Here is a 19,926-nt window from a genome sequence, read left to right as displayed (position 1 = left end):
TTGGTGATGGTTAATGCTATTTGTGATTGGAGATGGAATGGTGGTTCTTCCAATACATTTAAAGTTGTATTCTTGTTTAATTGTTGTTACAAATTTTTGGGCATGATCGGTGTATTCATCGGAATGCCAATGGGTAATAAATGTTTTTGCTATGATTTGGTTGTTGCTTTGAATTCTGAAATTTGAGTTTGCTGATTTTAATCTAGTGGTGGTTTGGTTTGGTCGTATATACGTATATATGGAAGGTGGTGATATAACAAATGGGTTGCGCTGGTTACGGATTGGGGTTATGAGCATGGTGAAGATTGAAGGAGGAGAGAGAATAAAAAGAAAAAGAAAAAAAGAGAGAGAAAAAAAGTAAATGAAAGTAGTGAATAAAAATTAAATAAATTTAACAGGTGGCAAGTAATGTTTGGTGCGTGATTTGCATTTTCTTTGAAATAGTTGGGATTGGCAGAGAAAGGAAGTATTTATACCACTATTAATTTTTTCAAGGGGATAATAGGACCCTGCAAAGTTTAAGTGTCTTATTGGAAAAAAAAAAGTATCAACTTTAGGGAAAGTTTCGATGTATTTTCTCTAATATCACCATCAAAACAATACACACCATAAAATCTTAAAAGAAATACAAAAATACAAAATACAAATAAAATGTAATGTACTTGAGTAGTAGTTGTGAACCTCTCAAGGTATGGTCAGTGCAAATGAAACCGATATACATCAATGATAATAAATAATTAATACTATTTCCATCTCGTAATATTTCTCTACTCGTGAACAATTTAAAATTAGCATCTCTCGTTAAAAATAAAAATAAAAAATAGCATCTCACTTTTACCTTTAAGATATATATTTTCCACTATCAGTCAAATAATTATTGACAATAAAAGGAATTTTGGTATTTTATATGTGATTTTAAGTTATCTACAGTGCCAACGTAATAAATTTTTTACATCACGATGTCATTTTTATTTATTATAGCTCGTCTCCTATTTTAAGAAGACTCACCAGTAGATATATTTTGAATTACATAATAGTATAATTTTTTCTACTCTTAAAAGATATATAAGGCCAAATAAACAGATGACCCCTCACAGTTGGCTCCAGTTTTCATTTTGATACCTTAATTAAGACTAATATAACATATTTTTACATGATGGAACCAAAAATACATATTTTAATTACTCAAGGTTTAATATGCAAGATCAAAATTAAATTTACCCATTATCCCAACAGAAAAGAAAAACAGATAGGACTCAGTCAGCGGCATCTTAAAGCCCAATGTTGTAAAGAATAGAAAGCCCTAGTTCCCGCCAATATTATTGGCGCCATTTCACATTTCAGCAATATCCATATAATATCACTATTTTACGCTCTCATTTCTTCTTCACAACTTTCTATCTTTACTCTCAAATCTACATCTATAGCCGAAACCAACGATTCACAATCAGGTGAGCTCAATTTGCTATCTTTTTAATCTCAGATCTGTTTTATGTAGTTGTTGATTTCTCTTTCTGTTACTGCATTCTTTGTTTATTATGATTTAAAGAAAACAGGAGATTTATTAAAGATATTATTCACTCTGTTTCAATTTGTTTGTCTGGTTTTTGACTTTGACACGGAGTTTAAGAAATTAAAGTATACTTTTGAATCTAGTGCTTTTAAATTAAAGACATGTAAATGTACCAAAATGTCCTTTAGTTTTATGCTCTTAAACGTGCCATGTGGAAAGTTAAAATTAAAGAGTTGCAAAAAAAGTAAAGACACATTTTTTTTTTTTAAAACAGACTAAAAAAAAAGAGTAAGATAAAAACAAATTGAAACTAAGTGAGTAGTTTTTTTTAGGGATTTTCTAGGCCCCCATTTCTGTTTACTCCCTTTGCTATTGATGAAGATGTGTGTGTTTGGGTCTTTGAGTTGCAGTTGTTTCTCAAGAGTATATGCATTGATAGATACAGTTTTAATGTTCGATTTGGAAAAATTGTGTTGTGAGTGTATGTTAAAATGAATTATCTTTATATAAATCCATTTGTTTTTATTTGAAAAAATGTGACTTAATTGATTCACTTGTTTTTGGGAAAAGATGATTTAAGTTATTAATTTGTGATAATTGTAGCTTAGTTTATAGGGTAATTGATGTATTAGTACTCTCCTTCAGATCTTGTTTAGTTGAAATGAGATCTAGTTTCATAATTACAAGTTTTATAGGTTGAAAGGTGTTTATCAACTTCCTTCACCAAAAAAAGAAGAAGGTGTTTATCAACTTGCCTGAGGTATAGGCATAGTGATTATCTCTTAATAATAGTCAAGAGAAAACATATAAGATTATCAGATAGAAACCTGTAGTATATGAGCTTACTACTGACATGTCATAATTTTTTGATAAGTCATTGGCATTGTGTTAGGTCTAAATATTTCATTGTTCAACATTTCACTTGCTGTTATTTATGCTTTTCTGTATACTGGCTGTGAAATTTTGCTTTCCCTTTTTCTGTCTTTCCAATTCAGGTCCAAGCAAATTGAAACACTGAGCTAAGAAAATCTTTCTTTATGTAAAAACTTAGGTTTATGAATTTTGGACCTCACCTTATTAGACACTACTAACTAGAAAGTTGATAAATTAGTGAAAGCTCTTGGTAAGAGTAGCATTCCCCTTTTAACTATGGGGGTAGATAGACATCTTGATCTAAAATCTTCGTGTAATGCATAGTGTTGTTTCTTATTAGTATAGTTCAATCATTTGTTGAATTAAGCTTCGTCATCGTATTGGTTTGTGTAATTGTGTTCATTTTTCTCCATGTATTCCAAGTTCCAACATACTTTTTGCTTTCTATTTTTTCCTGCTTTTAAGAACAGCAAATTGAGATAATTATGAAGTGTTCGACTTTTAAGACATCCCAAAATAGGATTTTTGATCCTACCTGAGTAAAACTGTAAGCTGTAACGCCAATTAAGTGGAAATGTTCATTGATTCATTCTTTGCTTTCTTGCTGCTTTATTTGTGGCCTAAGGTTTATTTCTTCTGCAGTTTCTGGAAGACTTGTGTGGCACCTTGGAGTTATAGTAAGACTCGTGCTATATTTTATCCTTCAATAGGCATTTGCAGTTCCACCAACAGTTCATGAACTTGAGTCAAACCTGTTAGACAATGGAGCAAAGGAGTCGCAGCAACTTGCACTTTATCCAAATTACGAGGAAAGGTTTGAGAGTAAAGGTCCCTAATGTAGATTCTCACGGAAAGCCAGCTTTAGTGTTCAAGAAGTTAAAAGACATCTATGATACTGGATATGTTAAGTGTGAAGGCGAATGTCTGCCTGTGGTAGACAGAACATTACTGGCAATAGAACCTGAAAATAACAAATTTGGTTGCTGTGCTGACGATGAAGTAAGCAGTCAGTCAGATGATAAGTCAGATGATTATAATTTTGGAGAAATAACATTGAAACAACTCAAGGATAAATGCAAATCCAAGAAAAGGAAGCTTGCTACTCCAAGTCCTACTTCGACTTGTCCAAAGCAGGCTAATGGATGTTATCTTCTAGAGGAAGATGACGATCTAAAAGTACCCCTTAGTTCTTTGAAGTCGGGGATTTCCAAAAAGGCAAAGGGTAAAAGAAGGTGCACCAACAGAAATCTCTTTGCATCTCCGAAAGAGCCTGTATCAATTAAAGTTGAAGAGGTTTTGGAGCCTGAAGTTTCTCTACAGCTCAGAAGTGTTTTGCCTGTAGTGGAAGATCACATAGCTGAGACTACTGAATCTGAGTTCTCAGTGCGCCGAAACTCAGATTCCTCCAATTGCTCCTCTAATATCCAGATGGTTAGCAAACTGGATTCTGTTACAATTACATGTGGTGAATTTCCAAATGTTGTTGACTCTGAGGAAAACACACCGGTTTTGTTTGATGAAGAACAGCAGATTTGTTCTCTTAACCAGATTTCCAATGATTACTTGGAACATGTAGAATCTCAATATGTTTCCTCAGCTAGTGAAGTGCTTGCAGAGGTAAATAATCAGGAGGACAAATGTAATAGAGAAAACAGTCAACAAGAGTTGTTTGCTCCAGCAAGGTCTACAGAAATAGTAGCAGCAGCAAATGATCAGAGTTTAGACATGTATGACTGCCTGAGGAATTGTTCTGATACGGGCAAGAGTTCTGATCAGAGTACCAATAATGTTGTGTTTCCAGTTACTGAGGCAGCGGTACTTAATAGCACTACCAGTGCCAGTCTTCATTATTCAGACGATGTTTGCATGTCTGGAGATGGAGACAAGGAAGTTTTGCTTTCAAATCAGAAGATTAGTTCAGTTGATGGCCCTGTTGACAATTGTATCTCATTGTGGAATTTGCAAACTTGCTCAGGTAGTGACAATTGTTTGCAATCCTTGGACAAAAGTAATGACAAGGAGCAGCGAACAGATTGTTGCTTTACTGATGCAGCAACTAGTTGTTTGATTTCCGGAGATTGCTTGGATGATGAAAATCAGCCTCTGAAATCTTCAAGCATTTCCGATGAAAGAAATACGACGTTACGCAGTCCACCACCGGATGTTGTAGATCAGATCTCATCACCAGAGCTGTCACCGCCTCCTGAGAGACTTCTGTCGACACGAAAGGTTAGGAGTGTTTGCTGAAGATAATTTGTTTTCTTTGTATTTCTTGAAGTGTTTTAAACAATATATTCTTATGCAGGCTATTTCTCCATCCTCTCAAGAGCGACTTTGTTTGGCTATGAACTCCATAGACTTAATTGATGACCTGGAGAACTACAGTAAGTCTTCGATGAAAGTAGGGTTTCCAATCATATATTGGATTGGTTCTGTGTTTTATCCACTTCCATTTATCCAACTGATGTTCCGTAAAACGATTTTCTTGAGCCGAGGGTCTATTGGAAACAACCTCTCTACCCCACAAAGTTAGGGGTATGGTCTGCGTACACCACACCCTCCCCAGACCCCACTTGTGGGATTATACTGCATATGTTGTTGTTGTTGTTTGTATATGCATTGCAAATACAATTACAGTTTATATGTTGCTTCAAATTTCTTTAAGGACAAATCTATCATCAGAGAAACGACTCACCAGTGCTTCAAGTTACTTCAAAGTTCATTTTACTTGTATGGTTTTAGGCATTCTGGTGGTTGCTTCTTTGGTTGAGCCTAGGAACCGATAACCAAAAACTTTAGACACAGATGTGGTTTTCAGCTCTGCTGTTTTTGATTTACAGTAAATCAGACAAATTAGTATAATGTGTAAGTTAAATATCATCCAGCTTCTATGTGCTAATAAAGATAACAGCTTATTATAAAAGAAATTATATTATCCCAATTAAAAAAGAAGAAAAACAGCTACTTGTTTCGGACATGTTTTACTATTCCTTCTTACTTTTTCTATTCTAGTATTGCATCAGAATTTTAACTGCTTTTAGCCAAGTATCCTGCAAAATGAAGAAACTACTGAGCTTTTTTTTTTATACTTACCAGCTGAAGTGAATGACCTTGTCAAATGAACTATACTCTCTATGTTTCATACTTCCAACTTAGAAAGGTACTACTAGTTTCCTTTCTAACTCAAATTTATATGCCAAAGATGTTATTCTGGACAATAAATTCTGAACATCATACTTCTACCTTGAAAGGTATTAATATCCTTTCTAGCTTAAATTTATCCACCAAAGATGTTACTTTGGACTTAAACTACAATTAATCAATAGAATGAGAGTGATAACAGAGGCATCACTCTGAAATTCCTGGTTCTCTTACTCTCCATGATGTTGTTCTTTTGTATTGCTTTGCTTATAATAAGATGATATATTTTTCTTCTGAAATGTTCTAAACTGTCTTGGGACTCTAGCTGACTTGTTTTTTCTTGGCTATGTTCTTTCAGAATGTGAAGAGAAGCTCACTTTTGCGGGACATGAGGATTCTGAAAGATCTCCTGATGCTAGGCTTAATCAGGCGAAAGTTTTTATAGGCCCCAAGCAGATCGCTAGGAGATTGAAGATTGCAAAACGAAGTTCCCCTCCAAAAGGCAATCTAGTAAAACGAAGTTCCCCCCCGAAGGGCAATCTAGAAGGTCCTCGTCTTTCTCGTTCTCTACCTCAACTTAGCACTGGGTGCACCTCCATTAAACGTTGTTCAGAGAGTGCTATAGCATTTTCACAGCGACAGATGCATGATATTGAATCTTTAACATCGAAGCTTATGAATGAATTGAAGTCCATGAAGGATATGGTAGAAGAAAAATTACTCTTTGAAGCATATCGAACCAGTTCTTTGAAGAATGATGCTGACGAGGTATGTTATTCCAGATATACTAGCATATTGGAGGTGACAATTCTTGAGTTAAAAAACAACCAAACAAAAAGATCACTGCTAACCTGTTATGTCTGATATGGCAAGTGATACTTTTCTTAAAATCACGAGTAGGAGTGATGTTCCAATTTTCCAAGACCTCATCTAACAATTGAAAACATAACAATGTGATCTTTATTTTGGTTTTATGAGCAATGGTCATAACATGAAATAGGCATTTGACAGACGCATGAAAAAGGCATAAGAAAAAAAAAAGGTTGTGCAGTTTTCATTGTCATGTGAAGTGACTGTGCTTGGATGAATTACTTTGCATGTAAGTGTATTGTTCTCAAGTGCTAGTATCTTATGTTTGACAGGTGAAGACTGCCATAAAAAGTGCAACGAAAGTTGAAGAGACAACACGAAAGTGGTTGTCCATGATGACTAGGGATTGCACCAGATTCTGTAAAATCATGGTTGGTACCTTTCATTTCCTGTATATTCATAGTTGCTCTTCAAACTTTTCTAACGTTACAATGTGAACCCTGTGACTTTATTTAAGTCAAATTCATTTTTCTGTGATGTAGAAATTGAGTCAAAATGGCGTGACTGATTCCAAGAACTCAGTCCACAGGGAGGGGAGGAAAATTTCTTTTGCTGATGAAGCTGGTGGTGTGCTCTGTCATTTCAACTATTTTGAGGACACCGACCCAACTTTGGAATCTGATAGTGTACAACAAGAAGACATCTGAGGCCTCTACTTTCACCTTTTGGCGATATCTCAATTTCTTGCTTTACGATGGATTATTGTGTATCTTCCTGATTGATTATGTCCAATAATGTAACATGAAAGAATTAGTTTGTCTATTGTGCAGAACCTAATACCTTTTAAGATAATACTGCTCTGCTATCTACTCTAGATCAAATTACTGTTAGTCAAGTCCCAAAATGAACTGTTCAATAAGATACGGCTCAGAGGTGACGGAAAGACCAAAAAGTCAAGTACTTTTACCAGTTCAAATAAGAAAGAAAAGGAAACACTATAATCTTTCCCTAAAATTTGGAGGGCATAATATCTTGTTTTCGTAGCCGACCAGCAATAATATAAGAGTTTTAAGTTTTGTGCACCAACACTACATAATTGTGTATAGAACAACATGTTGTATCCAATTATAAATTATTATATAAAAGACATATCAAAGCATAATAACCAGATTACACGAGCATATGAAAAGAAATGATTAACAAATGAAAAAATAACATGTGATGTGATTCTACTTATGCAGGTTTTGGAAGTTGAATTTGCCAGCATGATGCTATAATAGTTCATTGAAATATTTGAAGCTTTAGATCCCTAGACTTTGAAGATTTACCAAATAACTCTTCCCAAATCTCAGTGAAAGCTTCCACAATAATTGCATGATGGTGTCTTGAATTGAGACTAAGAAAACAAAGCAAAAGCTGTTCCAAATCCTCTGCTTCAAACATCTCTTTCTCCATTATCATTTCCTTCATTGAATTCTTGAAATCTTCATAAGGATCTGCTGATTTTTTCACTATAGCAAAACTCTCATTCACTTTCCCATCAGCCATACATGGCATCATAGAATCTTTAAAACTATTTGAAAGGTAACGCTTGAGCCTTCTTACTTTCGTGTTATTATTCTTTTTCCTCCTTCTGGTCCCCGTTAAATGGTCTATCGGATAATCCACATCAAATGAAGAATCGAAACTTGGAGAGGAAATAAAGCTCTCAGTTTCATCATTAGGCTTCTCATCACCACATTCACTGTTGAAACTGAACCAGCCACTATCAGCAGAGGAAAAACTCACATTCAACTTTTTTCCACTTTTCCCTCTTCTCATGATCATGTTGTTATTGTCATGATCAGAATATTCAGAAGTCGGCGAATTGTAAATTTTATCTGCTAAGTTTTGATCTTTTCTGAATCTATAAGCAGAATAGTGATGTGGGGTTGAGGGAGGTACTGGAACAGGGGAGTTATCAAGATTATTGGCCGGGGAAAATCTGTATAGTGAAGACGGCATTGGACTTTTAGGCAAAAAAGAAGCTTTTTTGGATCGACAGAATCGAAAAGAAGGCATAGAGAGCTTGAGTTTGAATCTCTTTGTCATACCTAAGTGATGAGAAAGGGAATTCCTTTGGTAGCAAATGAGTTGAGCACTTATATTCAGCCTATAAAAGTATTGAAAAAAATGTGCTCAAACACCTGAACCAAAATATGTTATTGCTATAGGTGCCTGTATTATTGAAGAAAACAGCGAGCAAATGCCTGAACCAAAATATGTTATTGCTGTGAGCACATGTACAGTTACAGGCGGAATGTTCAGTACTAATTAGCTTATGCCCTGTGAGTTTGGAGTTAAAAAGAACATGCTGTTGTCTTATATAAGAAAAATTGAGGAGAAATTGGCCGGCTTTGGTAACCTGACAGTAGGCTAATCTTTTAATAAAACTAATTTTCCCCCTTATATCAGGAGTTTTCTGATTGACTAAATCTGAGTGAGGTAATGTGATTCAGATGTGAAAGCTACACACATATTCCCTTGAGGTCATCCTAAAAGTAGAGGAAATGGTCTCAAAACTTTTTTTATGTTTTGTTTCTTGAGTGTGACATCAAAGAATTTCTTTCTCTTGTATTTATCTTTTGTTCTTTCACGAGAATTTGGATTCAACTACCGTGACATTGAAGGGAATATTAGGTAGGATGACGAGTTTTGAGACCGCCTATGAATATTTAGTCACTATTTAAATGTAATTGAGAAATAGCCACCTTTTAAGGCGGAGATAAAATCTGGACAAAAACACCTCGAACTGAAACACGAGAAAGTCTAACATACAGTACTGGAGTTCGAAATTTTGACAAGTGCAACTCCAGCATAATATGTTGGAATTCGAATTCAAGGACCGGATCCTTGAGTTCTCAGTTGTGAAACCATGAACACAAGGACAAAATCCTTGCGTTTGATGTAAAACCATGAACTCAAGGACTATGTCTTTGAGTTCGAATTCCAGCACATTGTGCTTGGTGAAAAGCGTAGGTTTTGTGTGTTTAGTTTAGAGATATTTTTCTCCAATTTATTATAAAGTGGCTAAATGTTAATTACTTTTGAAATGACAGCTAATTCCTCCTCACCGGTCTGAAAAATGGCTATTTACTCATTTTATCCGGCATTGCATTCAATTATTTAAACCTTTTGACTTTCTCGACTTGGTAGCCTCAAGCTTTTCATGCTTGTAGTTATTTCAAAGGTTTAGGCGGTGCTTGGTATGCTTGAAGGTCATTTCCAGAATAATATTTTTCATGAGGAAGCCATGTTTTCCATGAAAAACATTTTGGAGTAGACTAAGGAAGATATCTTAACTTATAACTTCCTATTACTTGCTCCAACTAACACTTAGACATTATTATTGAAATAACTTTTAGGATTAAAAAAATTTAGCAGAATAATCTCGGATTTACTAATTTATTCTTATTAGTTTTTAATAAGTATTTCTTCTTTCAAAAAACACTTTTCACTCACCAACCAAACACGGGAAAATGTTTTCTACGGAATGACTTTCGTCATACTAAACACACTTAATGACATTAGATTTTTCAATAATATCAAAAGCAAAAAATTCAAACTTTGACAACTATTGCCAGCAAGCTCCAATGTTTATATCAGTACTTTTCTTCTTGCTTCATTTTTATTTTAGATATAAAAGGTTGTTAAACCAGTTCAGAAATGTGTCGAGCCGTGCGTTGAAGAATTCCTGGCTAGCCAATACAATCAAGATGTCCTATTAAAGTCTAAAGAGACTGGATATAGAGAGAACAAATTAATTGTTGAATTATATGTACCGACTCATCTAAAAATATTAGGGAGGAGAACTCAGATTTTTAAAAAATTATTAAGTTTCACTAAAACCCCTTTACCTTTAAGGGTTTGGGAAACTATACCCCTCCACCTTTTAAATAAGAACATTATTTTGTTTATTGAACCTTAAGCAAAAAATATAACTATAAAGCATCTCATAATAGTTCATAAAAATGTAAAAGTAGTGAATTCTGAATATTACAATGAAGTATTTAAAGTTCCATATTATATAGTAGTAATGATTTATGATTTAAATTAAAAAGTGAAACTAAAGACTTATCTCACGCAGAACGACCCTCTACTCCTTATCTCCCCTTAAAAGAGAAAGATGATACTACTGATAAATCTATGCTAGAGAAAATTAACTTCTCCCATTTAATTGAGTCAACTAGCACACCTTCTTGAATCAATTGCATGAAGAGCAGTGCTTAATATGAGTTTTTTCCTGCCTCAAACAACTTTGAGGTTCGTGATCGCTATATTCTGAAACCAAGGCTGCTTTGTTTCCATGCATTTTAGCCTCTAATTTTTCCAAGCTCCAACTCCATATGTTGACCTTTTCTTCTACTTAGAGTATAAAGAAGAAAATGTTTCATATTGGTCACAGAGTAGCAATGGTTGTCTATTTGTTTCAACTTGTCCCTTGAGAACTTACTAGAAGAACAAAATCAGGTAATTGAAAGAAAGTATATCTGAAGTTGAAACCACAAGAGTATGTGGAAGTTGATCAAGACTAAACGTTTTCGGACAGACCTTAGCCAAGCTTTTGGAAAAGGAAGTGACAACATTATCCAAAAACATATGTTCACATAGGAATAAGGGTAATGCAATTAAAGGATGGCATTGAGTCTATACATAAAATACAAATATACAATAAAAATTGCAAACGGGACCTCTTCTCAAGATTGATTAACTGCAGCAGTTCAAAGAATGTCCAAATGCAACTTTTCAACAATATTGCTACACTAGTATAGGAAGGAGCCAATGACAGTTCTTTCTGAAAAATGTAGGGTAGTGCCACAAGGTAGTAAGGTGCAAAACTAAAAATCATGCTGTGAAGTTACATTTCAACCTTATTCCCAAAAGCTTTTTGTTTACTGGCTACAAATTGTTAACACATTGCTTTGGTACCTACGTTAAACATTTTTTTCGCTGTAACTCTTGCTATTGTTCAGCCTGAAATACTTGATTAGTAGAGAGGGAACCTTTTCAAAGGGCTAGAAACTTTCACCTACACAAGTTTATTCATATTTAGCAATGAAATGCTTAAATTGCAGTAACAAAACAAGTAAATTAACAAGAAACCTAACCAATCAATATCCAGATAACATCCATCCAAACATATTCATTAACCGGTTCTTGTATCACTGGAAGATATTACACAAGCTTGTTGCCAGAAGTCCAGAACGGTGTAGATTACGAAAGCAAATTATTCAAAAATTGTGTAAAGAAGTGAGGAATTACATCTTTAAGAATCATTAAAGGTACTTGACAAAGTTGAGAGCGGGAGTCAGCTTGTTTGAGGTATAAGATTTTAATGAAACAGTAGATTTGAGAAATTTCTTGTGTATTTTATCAATGGAGAGTACCCCTATATATACAAGCCTATGTATTTAAAACAAATAAAGAAAACAATCAATCCTATACATATTTGTCTATCTTCTATTGGCTAATTCCCTAACAAACTTTTATTCTTTACACTGATAGGATTTTCTGATTTTGTACAGGTGTGCACAGGTGTCATTTTCACCAAGCTGTATGGCCAGATTTGTTTTGTCAACTTTCAATGGCTCAGATCTGTCCACAGCTTTGTTGGGCTCAGATTCACCTTGAATTTGTACACGGGCTGCACCTTTGTCCAAATGCTTAAATTGGGCCCGAGTTGAAGAAGCCCAATGTGAATAAATGGGATTTGCATCTGATGACCTTCTTGCATTTGATAACCTTTCTTTGTAATCAGAACACTCTTTGTCTTTGTTAGTGTCGAATCCCTTTTTCTCTTCTGTTGTGTTCTTCAACTCAAACTTTTGTGTCAACTTTTCTGTCAAATTCTCAAGATGAGGATCCTTTGAATATAGAATACAAACCCTCCCCAGCCAGGAAAAAATCACCTGAACAACGATATCGCAATTTTTTTTTTTTTTTTTTAAAAAGAATGTAATACAGTTTTTGACTTCTATGTATTACTTCAAACTAACAAAGGGAAAAGAACAGAAGGTAAAACTTACCACATCCAGCCGATGAACTTCCTCCTCTTTCTGTAATATCGTTAATAGCCGTTGACATGTCCTCTAACGAACAGTCAATAAAATGGCAAAATGAGACTCACCAGTTTTGTCCAATAATTTAAATTATTTGGTTCCAACTGGCTATCAGTATCTCGCCAAAATTTGATAATATGAAGGGTCTCTTCTTCAGTTGATCTCTGCAGGATAAATCGAGATGCATAACCCTTCTTTCTCATCTCAAGACATATTACTGAGGGATTATTAGCAGTAAGCGTGACCATAAATAACCAGCCCCTCTTTGACAAAAGATTGTCAGCAGCCGGCAATATTTTATCAATAACACTTCGACCATTCTCCCCTCCGGCCCATGCAGAAGTGATCCCTTCACAACCAACTTCGTCTTCAGGTGTAGGAACATAAGGAGGATTCACAACCAACACATCAACCGAATCTAATTTTAAAAAAATATATATATATATCAAAAATTAAAAAACAATTAAAAACAATTGAAAAAAACATCGACCAAACCCGCAAACCGCTTCTCAAGTCCAGATGAAATATCTGTGTGTACCAACTCTGCATTAACCCTGTGAGCATCCATTGTCTCGCGAGTCACCTTTAGTGCATGACGGTTAATGTCTGTTGCAATATAGTATGGAGCAAATCGTTCATGTCCAAGCATAACTGCAAGTGAAGTAATAACATACCCACTACCACATCCAATTTCCATACAAATTGAGGGTTGGTGCTCTAACAAGTTAGTTCGATCAGCTAATAATGCATCGACCAATGCAAATGAATCATCACATGGCTCATAAACCTCGGGATGCGAACTCACAAGCTGGATTTTGGCAGTTCTTGTCAACATCTTAGATAACTCCTGCCAATTTAAAACAAACTCATAAGGTCTTAGCAACGGAGGCTGTTGACACACCTTTCTATCATCAACGACAAATCCCCTCTCGATAGCATAATTGATACAACAGGGCAGGCTGCAAATAGTAGACGTTGCAGGTATCAAATTGCATAGACATTGGACACCAACAGCTTGTTTGGATGGTTGTTACCTATTGTATTGTAGTATTGTTACTTTAAATATAATGTTTGTTTTGATTGTTACTTAAATTTTATTGTATTGTATCGTTGAATTCATCATTATATAACGACCAAAAGTTTCATTTTATATAACGACCAATTTGGAGTGATTGCGTCGTTACTTCTTTTTTTTTTTTTTTCCTTCTCATTTTGTCTTTACTTATTATAATCATATTTTATCCTTTACACTTGCTTTTTACAATAGCTCTACCTTGTATCCTATTTTACTTGTAGGTTTATTCTCCAAACTGCTGATGTGTGTCATTATGTAATGATGGAAAATGATATCTAAACGTTATATTCATCAAAACAATATAGTATAATATAATACAATAGTATACGATACATTATGAAACGATATGTAACAACCCTCCAAACAAGGTGCAAGGTTGCCTTTTTATTCAACTTATACAAAAATAAATAGGTAATGTGAGTGCTTCTATACTGAAAAAAGACTTCAAATTCTTCCAAAACTTTATTATCTTGAATTTGTTCAGCTTTTGTAACTTTTGTCATCATTTTTAACATAACATGAATGATGAAGATGAGAATAAAGTGGTAAGTAACTATACCTATACCTTTCCGGCGACTGTCCCGATGTAGTTGCCGCCGTCTGTTCCGATGCGGCGTGGAGAGGTGGAGAAGAATAAATTTTGGGGAGTCTGCTTTTGGTGAAATTGGTGTCTTAGGGAAATAGCCCATAAGTAAATTCGTGTCGAGAATATTCATTTAAAAAGTATTACACTTTATTCTATTTAGGAAAAATATTTAGCATGCACGTAATTCACATATTGTAATATACCTTAATCAGTAGTATAAGTATTCCCACCAAAATTATACCCACCCGATAGCAACCACCAAAGAAACACCCCCTTGGAGAAAAAGAGGCACAGAAATATATATATTTCTCCCCAAATTTCTCTCAAAATCATCTGCTCCATTCAAACCTCTGCCAAAGGAGGAAACAAACAAACAAACTAAAAAAAAAGCAAACCCCGTTTTCTTAATTTGTGCAAGAATGTATCTTTCCTATAATCTTCCTCTTTCTCGTGTATAAATTTTTCTTATATCTTTTTCCCTTTTTCCACAAAATTTTGACAGACAATTCAAGAATTGTATCATACTTAACACGATGAGAAAATTGAGTCCAAAGTTAGACAAAGAAGATGGATTGGAGACAGTATTGGAGGTACCTCTACCAGAGGAAATGTTTAGCAAAACAGGTTGCAGCAATGCAGCCATTAGATGGAAGAATTTGCTTAATCTAATGCGCGCTGATCGTTCCAAGGCTGTTTCTGGAAATACTACTACTACTAATAATAATAATGATCAATTTATATTCTTGTTGAAAATTGTTGGCTGTGCTCTTATCCCTTTTCAGGTTCAATTAGATCATGCTGTTAGCTTGCCTGTTACTGATGGTTGCATTGTGAGTGCTCTATACATCTCTCCTTCCTGTTATTGGTTTTTCGAATACTTGTAAAAAGAAAAGCTAAGAAATTTCACAAAAAGATCCATTTTCACGTAGGGCATGTAATTACCACCCTTTGTTGCAGAGGTGAATCTAGGATTTCTAAAATAGGAAAAATTGTATTAAATGATAATTAATCCCTTGCCCTCTGGGTAAATAACTCAACCTTCAACCAAGTGCACCATTTAACCTTCTTGTAATATGGGTGCCAGCAGATAATATTATATCAATTTTAGAAAATATATACATGAAATACATAGTTTTACTGAGACCACAGGTTCACGTGCTCCAGATTTAATACACAAATTCACCCCTGCCTAAAGGGGTGTGATATATGATGCAAGCATCAATGTCTGATTACACGGCTCGAACCCATGACCTATAGGTCACACAGACAACTTTACAGTTGTTCCAGATTCCCTTCTTTTGGGATATTTATATTGGACAAAATAGTATTTTCTTAAATGAAAAATGAAACTTGATGAAATTCGAATATTCTTGAATGTGAATCCTGAATTGAGAACTGTGTACGTTGATATAATCCATCAATCAATCAAACAACTCTGCCTCAGTTCAACAAATTAATCAAGTTGACTTTATGAATCCTCCGTATCTATTTGGCTCTATTCCGAATGTAGCACCTGCTTTGGTGGGTACGGGCAGAGCTACATACAGGCAAGAAATTGAATGAATCTCTTTTACCGGAAAACTATATTGTGCAAATAGCGTAAAAATAGCATTCTTGCATATATGTGAAATGTTCAATACTAGTGACATATGGGAAGATTCTAGTGTAAGCTAGTTCAAAATTTCTTTAGGTCGCAATTTTAAATCCTAGGTGTGGCGTTCTTTCATTTTTTTTTTTTCCTTCTGATATTGTTAGAATTTCTTGCTCTGCTGCTATTGGTGGGCATGTCCTAATGAAACACATCATACTGTAATAGTCTTGCAAAATCTAGCAAGTATAGGCTTTTACCTTAATGTTAATCTTGAGAAAATTAGAGAAATAATGTCTAGTTCCAAACTCTATGTTGTTAATAACCCTGTTGATTACTCTTCTGGTAGTCTGGTGTCTAAAGTTCTTCTTTGGCAGACTCCAGTAGGCAGCTTTTTGGCCAGTTAAATGTAAAGATAAATGATCTACCAAATGTCACAACGCATTACTGATCGAATTTTGCTTAAACTTTTGAAGCAAATTTCACGCTGAAATCTTTCTAATGTTGTGTTCATCAGAAGGCTTCTACTGCAAAATACATAGTACAACAATATTTAGCAGCTACCGGAGGGCAGGCTGCATTAAATTCAATCAATAGCATGTATGCAGTGGGGCAACTGCAGATGGCAACATCGGACATTCAGCAAAGTGGTAACCAAATGAATTCCAAACGGACTTGTGAGGACGGCGGATTCGTTCTTTGGCAAAAGAATCCTGATCTATGGTTCCTAGAATTGGTTGTTTCCGATTGCAAGATTAGTGCTGGTAGTAATGGAACAGTAGCTTGGAGTCACTCTTCCACAAATTCTAATGCTTCCAAAGGTCCTCCAAGACCACTCCGGAGGTTCTTTCAGGTACCTCCTTTTGCTTCAGTGGTTTTCCAGGCCAGAGTAACATTACATACACTTTAGGATTTTAGGTATACAGTAAACCTCTTTATAACGGCTTGTTGTTTGTTCCGATATTTTTTAGCTGCTATAGTGACATGCTGTTATAAAGAATATATAATAAGTATAATATAACATAAAAGATCAGTTGAGTAGAAAACATGGTTGTTACAGTGAAATGTCATTATAGAAGATGACTATTATAAAGAGGTCTGACTGTGACACTGACGGGTAGTTTTACTTGTGATAGCATGTTAATTGCCATTTTTAGCAGGTTATCAATTATTAATGTATATCATGGAGAGATTTACCTATAATCTATGTTGCTCAGGTCCTTCAAAAATGTCTCTGCATTTGTGTTGAATCTGCCAAGGCCATTTTTGGAGGATCCGAGCAACAAAACCCTTTAATTATCGTATAAGTTAGCTGATTGTATAAATACTTTTTAGATTGTCACTGCATAGAACTTAAACTCGAATTCTTGTGGTATAAAATTTTCTTTATCATATTTGGATGGCTAATGTAACATACTTAATGTTTTTTATTTGCAAAGTCACACTCTTTCCTTGTGTTCGTTATGCAATTACCGACACGGGAAGATCCATAGTGTCTATTACAGGTTCACGTGAATACAGTTCTTTTGTTCATACCCTGTATATATGTTAACATCTATAAATATTTAATGATGAACCCTGTTATTATTATATATATTAATTTGAGGTTACTCTACCTCACAAGGTAGGCATAAGGTCTGCGCATACTCTACCCTTCCCATACCCCACTTGTGGGATCACATTGAGTATGATGTTATTGTTGTATTAATTTGAGGTTACTATAGAACCCATAAACTTTAAATCATGGATCCGCCTTGATTATTGGACACCTAGATCAACTCAAGTAGAATCTAAATGGTACTTATATGAATACTACTTTTATTAATATGCTCTTCTTGATCAATAGGGATTAGACCCCAGATCAACAGCCAATTTATTTGTGAATGCTGTTTGTATTGGAGAAAAGAAAATCAAGGCTGAAGAATGCTTTATACTAAAACTTGAGACTAGCAAAGACGTGCTAAAGGCACAAAGCACAGCTAACACAGAAGTTGTTCATCACACTATATGGGGCTACTTCAGCCAACGCTCGGGACTTTTAATCCAATTCGAGGACACAAAATTAGTACGATTGAAGTCAGCCAAAGACGATGACAGTGTTTTTTGGGAAACAAGCATGGAATCGACGCTTAAAGATTATCGGTACGTCGAAGGTATCAACATAGCACACAGTGGGAAAACTGCAGCAACAATTTATAGATATGGAAAGAACATAGACTATAGAGCAAAAGTTGAGGAAACATGGAGAATTGAAGAGATTGATTTTAACATAAGTGGTTTGTCAATGGACTGTTTTTTGCCTCCTGCTGATGTTAACAAGGAAAATGAACATGAAGAATGGGATTCTAGAGTCTCTTTAGGTGAAAATAGAGGTGTATGCTAATGTGAAAATGTTTTTGTATATAATATAGATAGACTATTAGCTCTTCTTCTTAATGCTTTTACTATGGATAATCAGTGAATTTCTTCCAAAATATTGGATATTTGGATAGCAAAAGAGTTCTTTCGTCTCAAAATCCAATTAATATTCATTACCTAAAGTGGTTCTTTCGATCATTCATTGAAATTGAAAGGAGACACTTGATTCCGAATTTGACCAAATGAGATATCAACAACAATAACATAAGCAATGTAACCCCGCAAGTAGGGTCTAAAGAGGGTAGGGTGTACGCAGACCTTACCCGTACCTTTGTGGGGTAGACAGATTGTTCCCGATAGACCCTCGGCTCTGGTCATGTGAATTCTCAGTTATTTTTTGTGTTCTTCCTAGATTTAAAGACTAACCACAAAACCACGAAGAAAATAAACTCATACATCTGGTACCTTGTATAAAAGTCATGTGTAAGAAATATTCGATCGTATAGTGTACGAATAGTCTTTTAAAACATGTTTGAAACTTTATCTTTTGCGTTTTACCTACGTTGTTCGGACTCTTAAATATAGAAAAAGTCAACAGGTGTATGTCTGATCATCTAACAGTTGTGCATTTTTTAAAGATATCTTTAACACAAGTGCAGAATTAATTTTGAAGAGTCTAAGCAACGTACCATTTTACTAACCGAAGTGCTTTCTTTCTTACTGCATGATATTATTCTAACTTTAATTTCTAAGAAATAAAATAGATTTTCAGTTATGACTTTCCCTTTTAATGCTTTTGGACGTCCTGAACCATTTAATACAACCATACAATACTATTAACATTAAGTCGGAATGTTAAAGAAAATGAAGTAGTAGCTCAATAATAGTGCTGATACCTTGAATATTATATATTTAACATTCGATTTTATATTATATTTTTTTTCCTTCATGCCACTCCCAATCTTAAAGCAAAATTAGATCCACAAAACATTAAGGGTGTGTTTGGTACGAAGGAAAATGTTTTCAGCACAAAATTATATTTTCTAGTGCTTGGTACGTAAGTAGAAAATATTATCACAAAAGCATTTATATATAATCTAGACAAAACATAATGGGATGGGATTGAGGGTAGGGGTGTGGTGGAGGTGGAGGTGAAGGTGGGGGTTATGGGGGTTAGAAATCGTAAAACATAACTTTGCCATACCAAACGCATTCTAATTGAAGAAAAAAAGATGCCTTTATGTAATAATATATTTCAAAGTTGAGAATGATAGTTGCGATCTATAATTAGATCTAATTCTCCTATTGACAAAGTTTTATTAGCCAACCATTGGCATATATTTAACACAACCCTCCTCATCGGGGCAAATAAACACACGATTGGAACAAATGTCCATTAGTCGAGCACAATAAGGTTTTAGCACGACGCCCGTGACATTGGGATTTGTGCGTTCTACTATGGCTTTAGCTTTCATGACCTCATATCCTATCAACTCTGGCCACTCGTATTGATATGGATCTCCAGAAATTTTGCACTCATTTCCACGACAAGGGCCTCCAGCACAAGGAGGGTATGGAATTTTGGATTGGATCATGACCATATACTGAGAAATGAATAGAAAGCCAAGAAGAATATGTGATATGGTTTTCTCCATGATTAAGTTGTTTTTGTGATGTTTTGCAAATGGAGGAACTTCACATTTTATAGGGCCATAAAACAATGGCGATGAGCTATTAATCAAGATGTGATAGATTTAACGTAATCTAATCAAAATAGGTGTAATAATAAAACATGTAAGAGTTTAATATAACCTGATCAAGATTGATGAAGTAAATACATGTAGATTTTAATTCATATATTTGACGGGTAAGTATTTTTTACAC

The 19,926-nt window shown here is 34.7% G+C and overlaps 4 protein-coding genes across 4 annotated transcripts; 2 read left to right on the top strand and 2 right to left on the bottom strand.

Annotated features, from left to right (window-relative positions):
- The first annotated feature begins 1,262 nt into the window (after positions 1–1,262).
- LOC132034784 (uncharacterized) lies at positions 1,263–7,189 on the top strand. The gene is made up of 6 exons (XM_059425146.1): positions 1,263–1,451; positions 3,029–4,615; positions 4,692–4,770; positions 5,886–6,295; positions 6,670–6,768; positions 6,880–7,189. The coding sequence occupies exons 2-6, from the start codon at positions 3,149–3,151 to the stop codon at positions 7,042–7,044; spliced, it is 2,220 nt and encodes a 739-aa protein (XP_059281129.1). The 5' UTR covers positions 1,263–1,451; positions 3,029–3,148; the 3' UTR covers positions 7,045–7,189.
- Positions 7,190–7,381: 192 nt separating this feature from the next.
- Positions 7,382–8,549, bottom strand: LOC132033248 (transcription repressor OFP7-like). The gene has a single exon (XM_059423168.1). The coding sequence runs from the start codon at positions 8,426–8,428 to the stop codon at positions 7,619–7,621; it is 810 nt and encodes a 269-aa protein (XP_059279151.1). The 5' UTR covers positions 8,429–8,549; the 3' UTR covers positions 7,382–7,618.
- Positions 8,550–10,350: 1,801 nt separating this feature from the next.
- On the bottom strand, positions 10,351–13,390 carry LOC132035297 (uncharacterized). The gene is made up of 2 exons (XM_059425571.1): positions 12,931–13,390; positions 10,351–12,853 (listed from the first exon to the last, which is right to left on the bottom strand). Exons 1-2 carry the CDS (start codon positions 13,268–13,270, stop codon positions 12,477–12,479), a joined length of 717 nt encoding a protein of 238 aa, XP_059281554.1. The 5' UTR covers positions 13,271–13,390; the 3' UTR covers positions 10,351–12,476.
- Positions 13,391–14,372: 982 nt separating this feature from the next.
- Positions 14,373–18,204, top strand: LOC132033247 (uncharacterized). Its single transcript, XM_059423167.1, has 3 exons — positions 14,373–14,926; positions 16,202–16,537; positions 17,531–18,204. Exons 1-3 carry the CDS (start codon positions 14,630–14,632, stop codon positions 18,065–18,067), a joined length of 1,170 nt encoding a protein of 389 aa, XP_059279150.1. The 5' UTR covers positions 14,373–14,629; the 3' UTR covers positions 18,068–18,204.
- The last annotated feature ends 1,722 nt before the right edge of the window (positions 18,205–19,926 follow it).

Source organism: Lycium ferocissimum, chromosome 10 (genome assembly GCF_029784015.1).
Source record: "Lycium ferocissimum isolate CSIRO_LF1 chromosome 10, AGI_CSIRO_Lferr_CH_V1, whole genome shotgun sequence".
Lineage (NCBI taxonomy): Eukaryota > Viridiplantae > Streptophyta > Magnoliopsida > Solanales > Solanaceae > Lycium > Lycium ferocissimum.
Note: the sequence above shows the minus strand (reverse complement) of the source record. Positions and strands in the feature narration are given on the sequence as shown.

Excerpts from the sequence above, each read along its gene's own strand:
- LOC132034784 (XM_059425146.1), top strand. The coding sequence starts at position 3,149 with ATGGAGCAAAGGAGTCGCAGCAACTTGCACTTTATCCAAATTACGAGG. Across the intron at positions 6,296-6,669 it reads TGAAGAATGATGCTGACGAG|GTGAAGACTGCCATAAAAAG; the intron begins GTATGTTATTCC and ends TATGTTTGACAG. Across the intron at positions 6,769-6,879 it reads CCAGATTCTGTAAAATCATG|AAATTGAGTCAAAATGGCGT; the intron begins GTTGGTACCTTT and ends TCTGTGATGTAG.
- LOC132033248 (XM_059423168.1), bottom strand. The coding sequence starts at position 8,428 with ATGACAAAGAGATTCAAACTCAAGCTCTCTATGCCTTCTTTTCGATTC.
- LOC132035297 (XM_059425571.1), bottom strand. The coding sequence starts at position 13,270 with ATGTTGACAAGAACTGCCAAAATCCAGCTTGTGAGTTCGCATCCCGAG. Across the intron at positions 12,854-12,930 it reads ACTTGAGAAGCGGTTTGCGG|ATTCGGTTGATGTGTTGGTT; the intron begins GTTTGGTCGATG and ends TTTTAAAATTAG.
- LOC132033247 (XM_059423167.1), top strand. The coding sequence starts at position 14,630 with ATGAGAAAATTGAGTCCAAAGTTAGACAAAGAAGATGGATTGGAGACA. Across the intron at positions 14,927-16,201 it reads CTGTTACTGATGGTTGCATT|AAGGCTTCTACTGCAAAATA; the intron begins GTGAGTGCTCTA and ends TGTGTTCATCAG. Across the intron at positions 16,538-17,530 it reads CACTCCGGAGGTTCTTTCAG|GGATTAGACCCCAGATCAAC; the intron begins GTACCTCCTTTT and ends CTTGATCAATAG.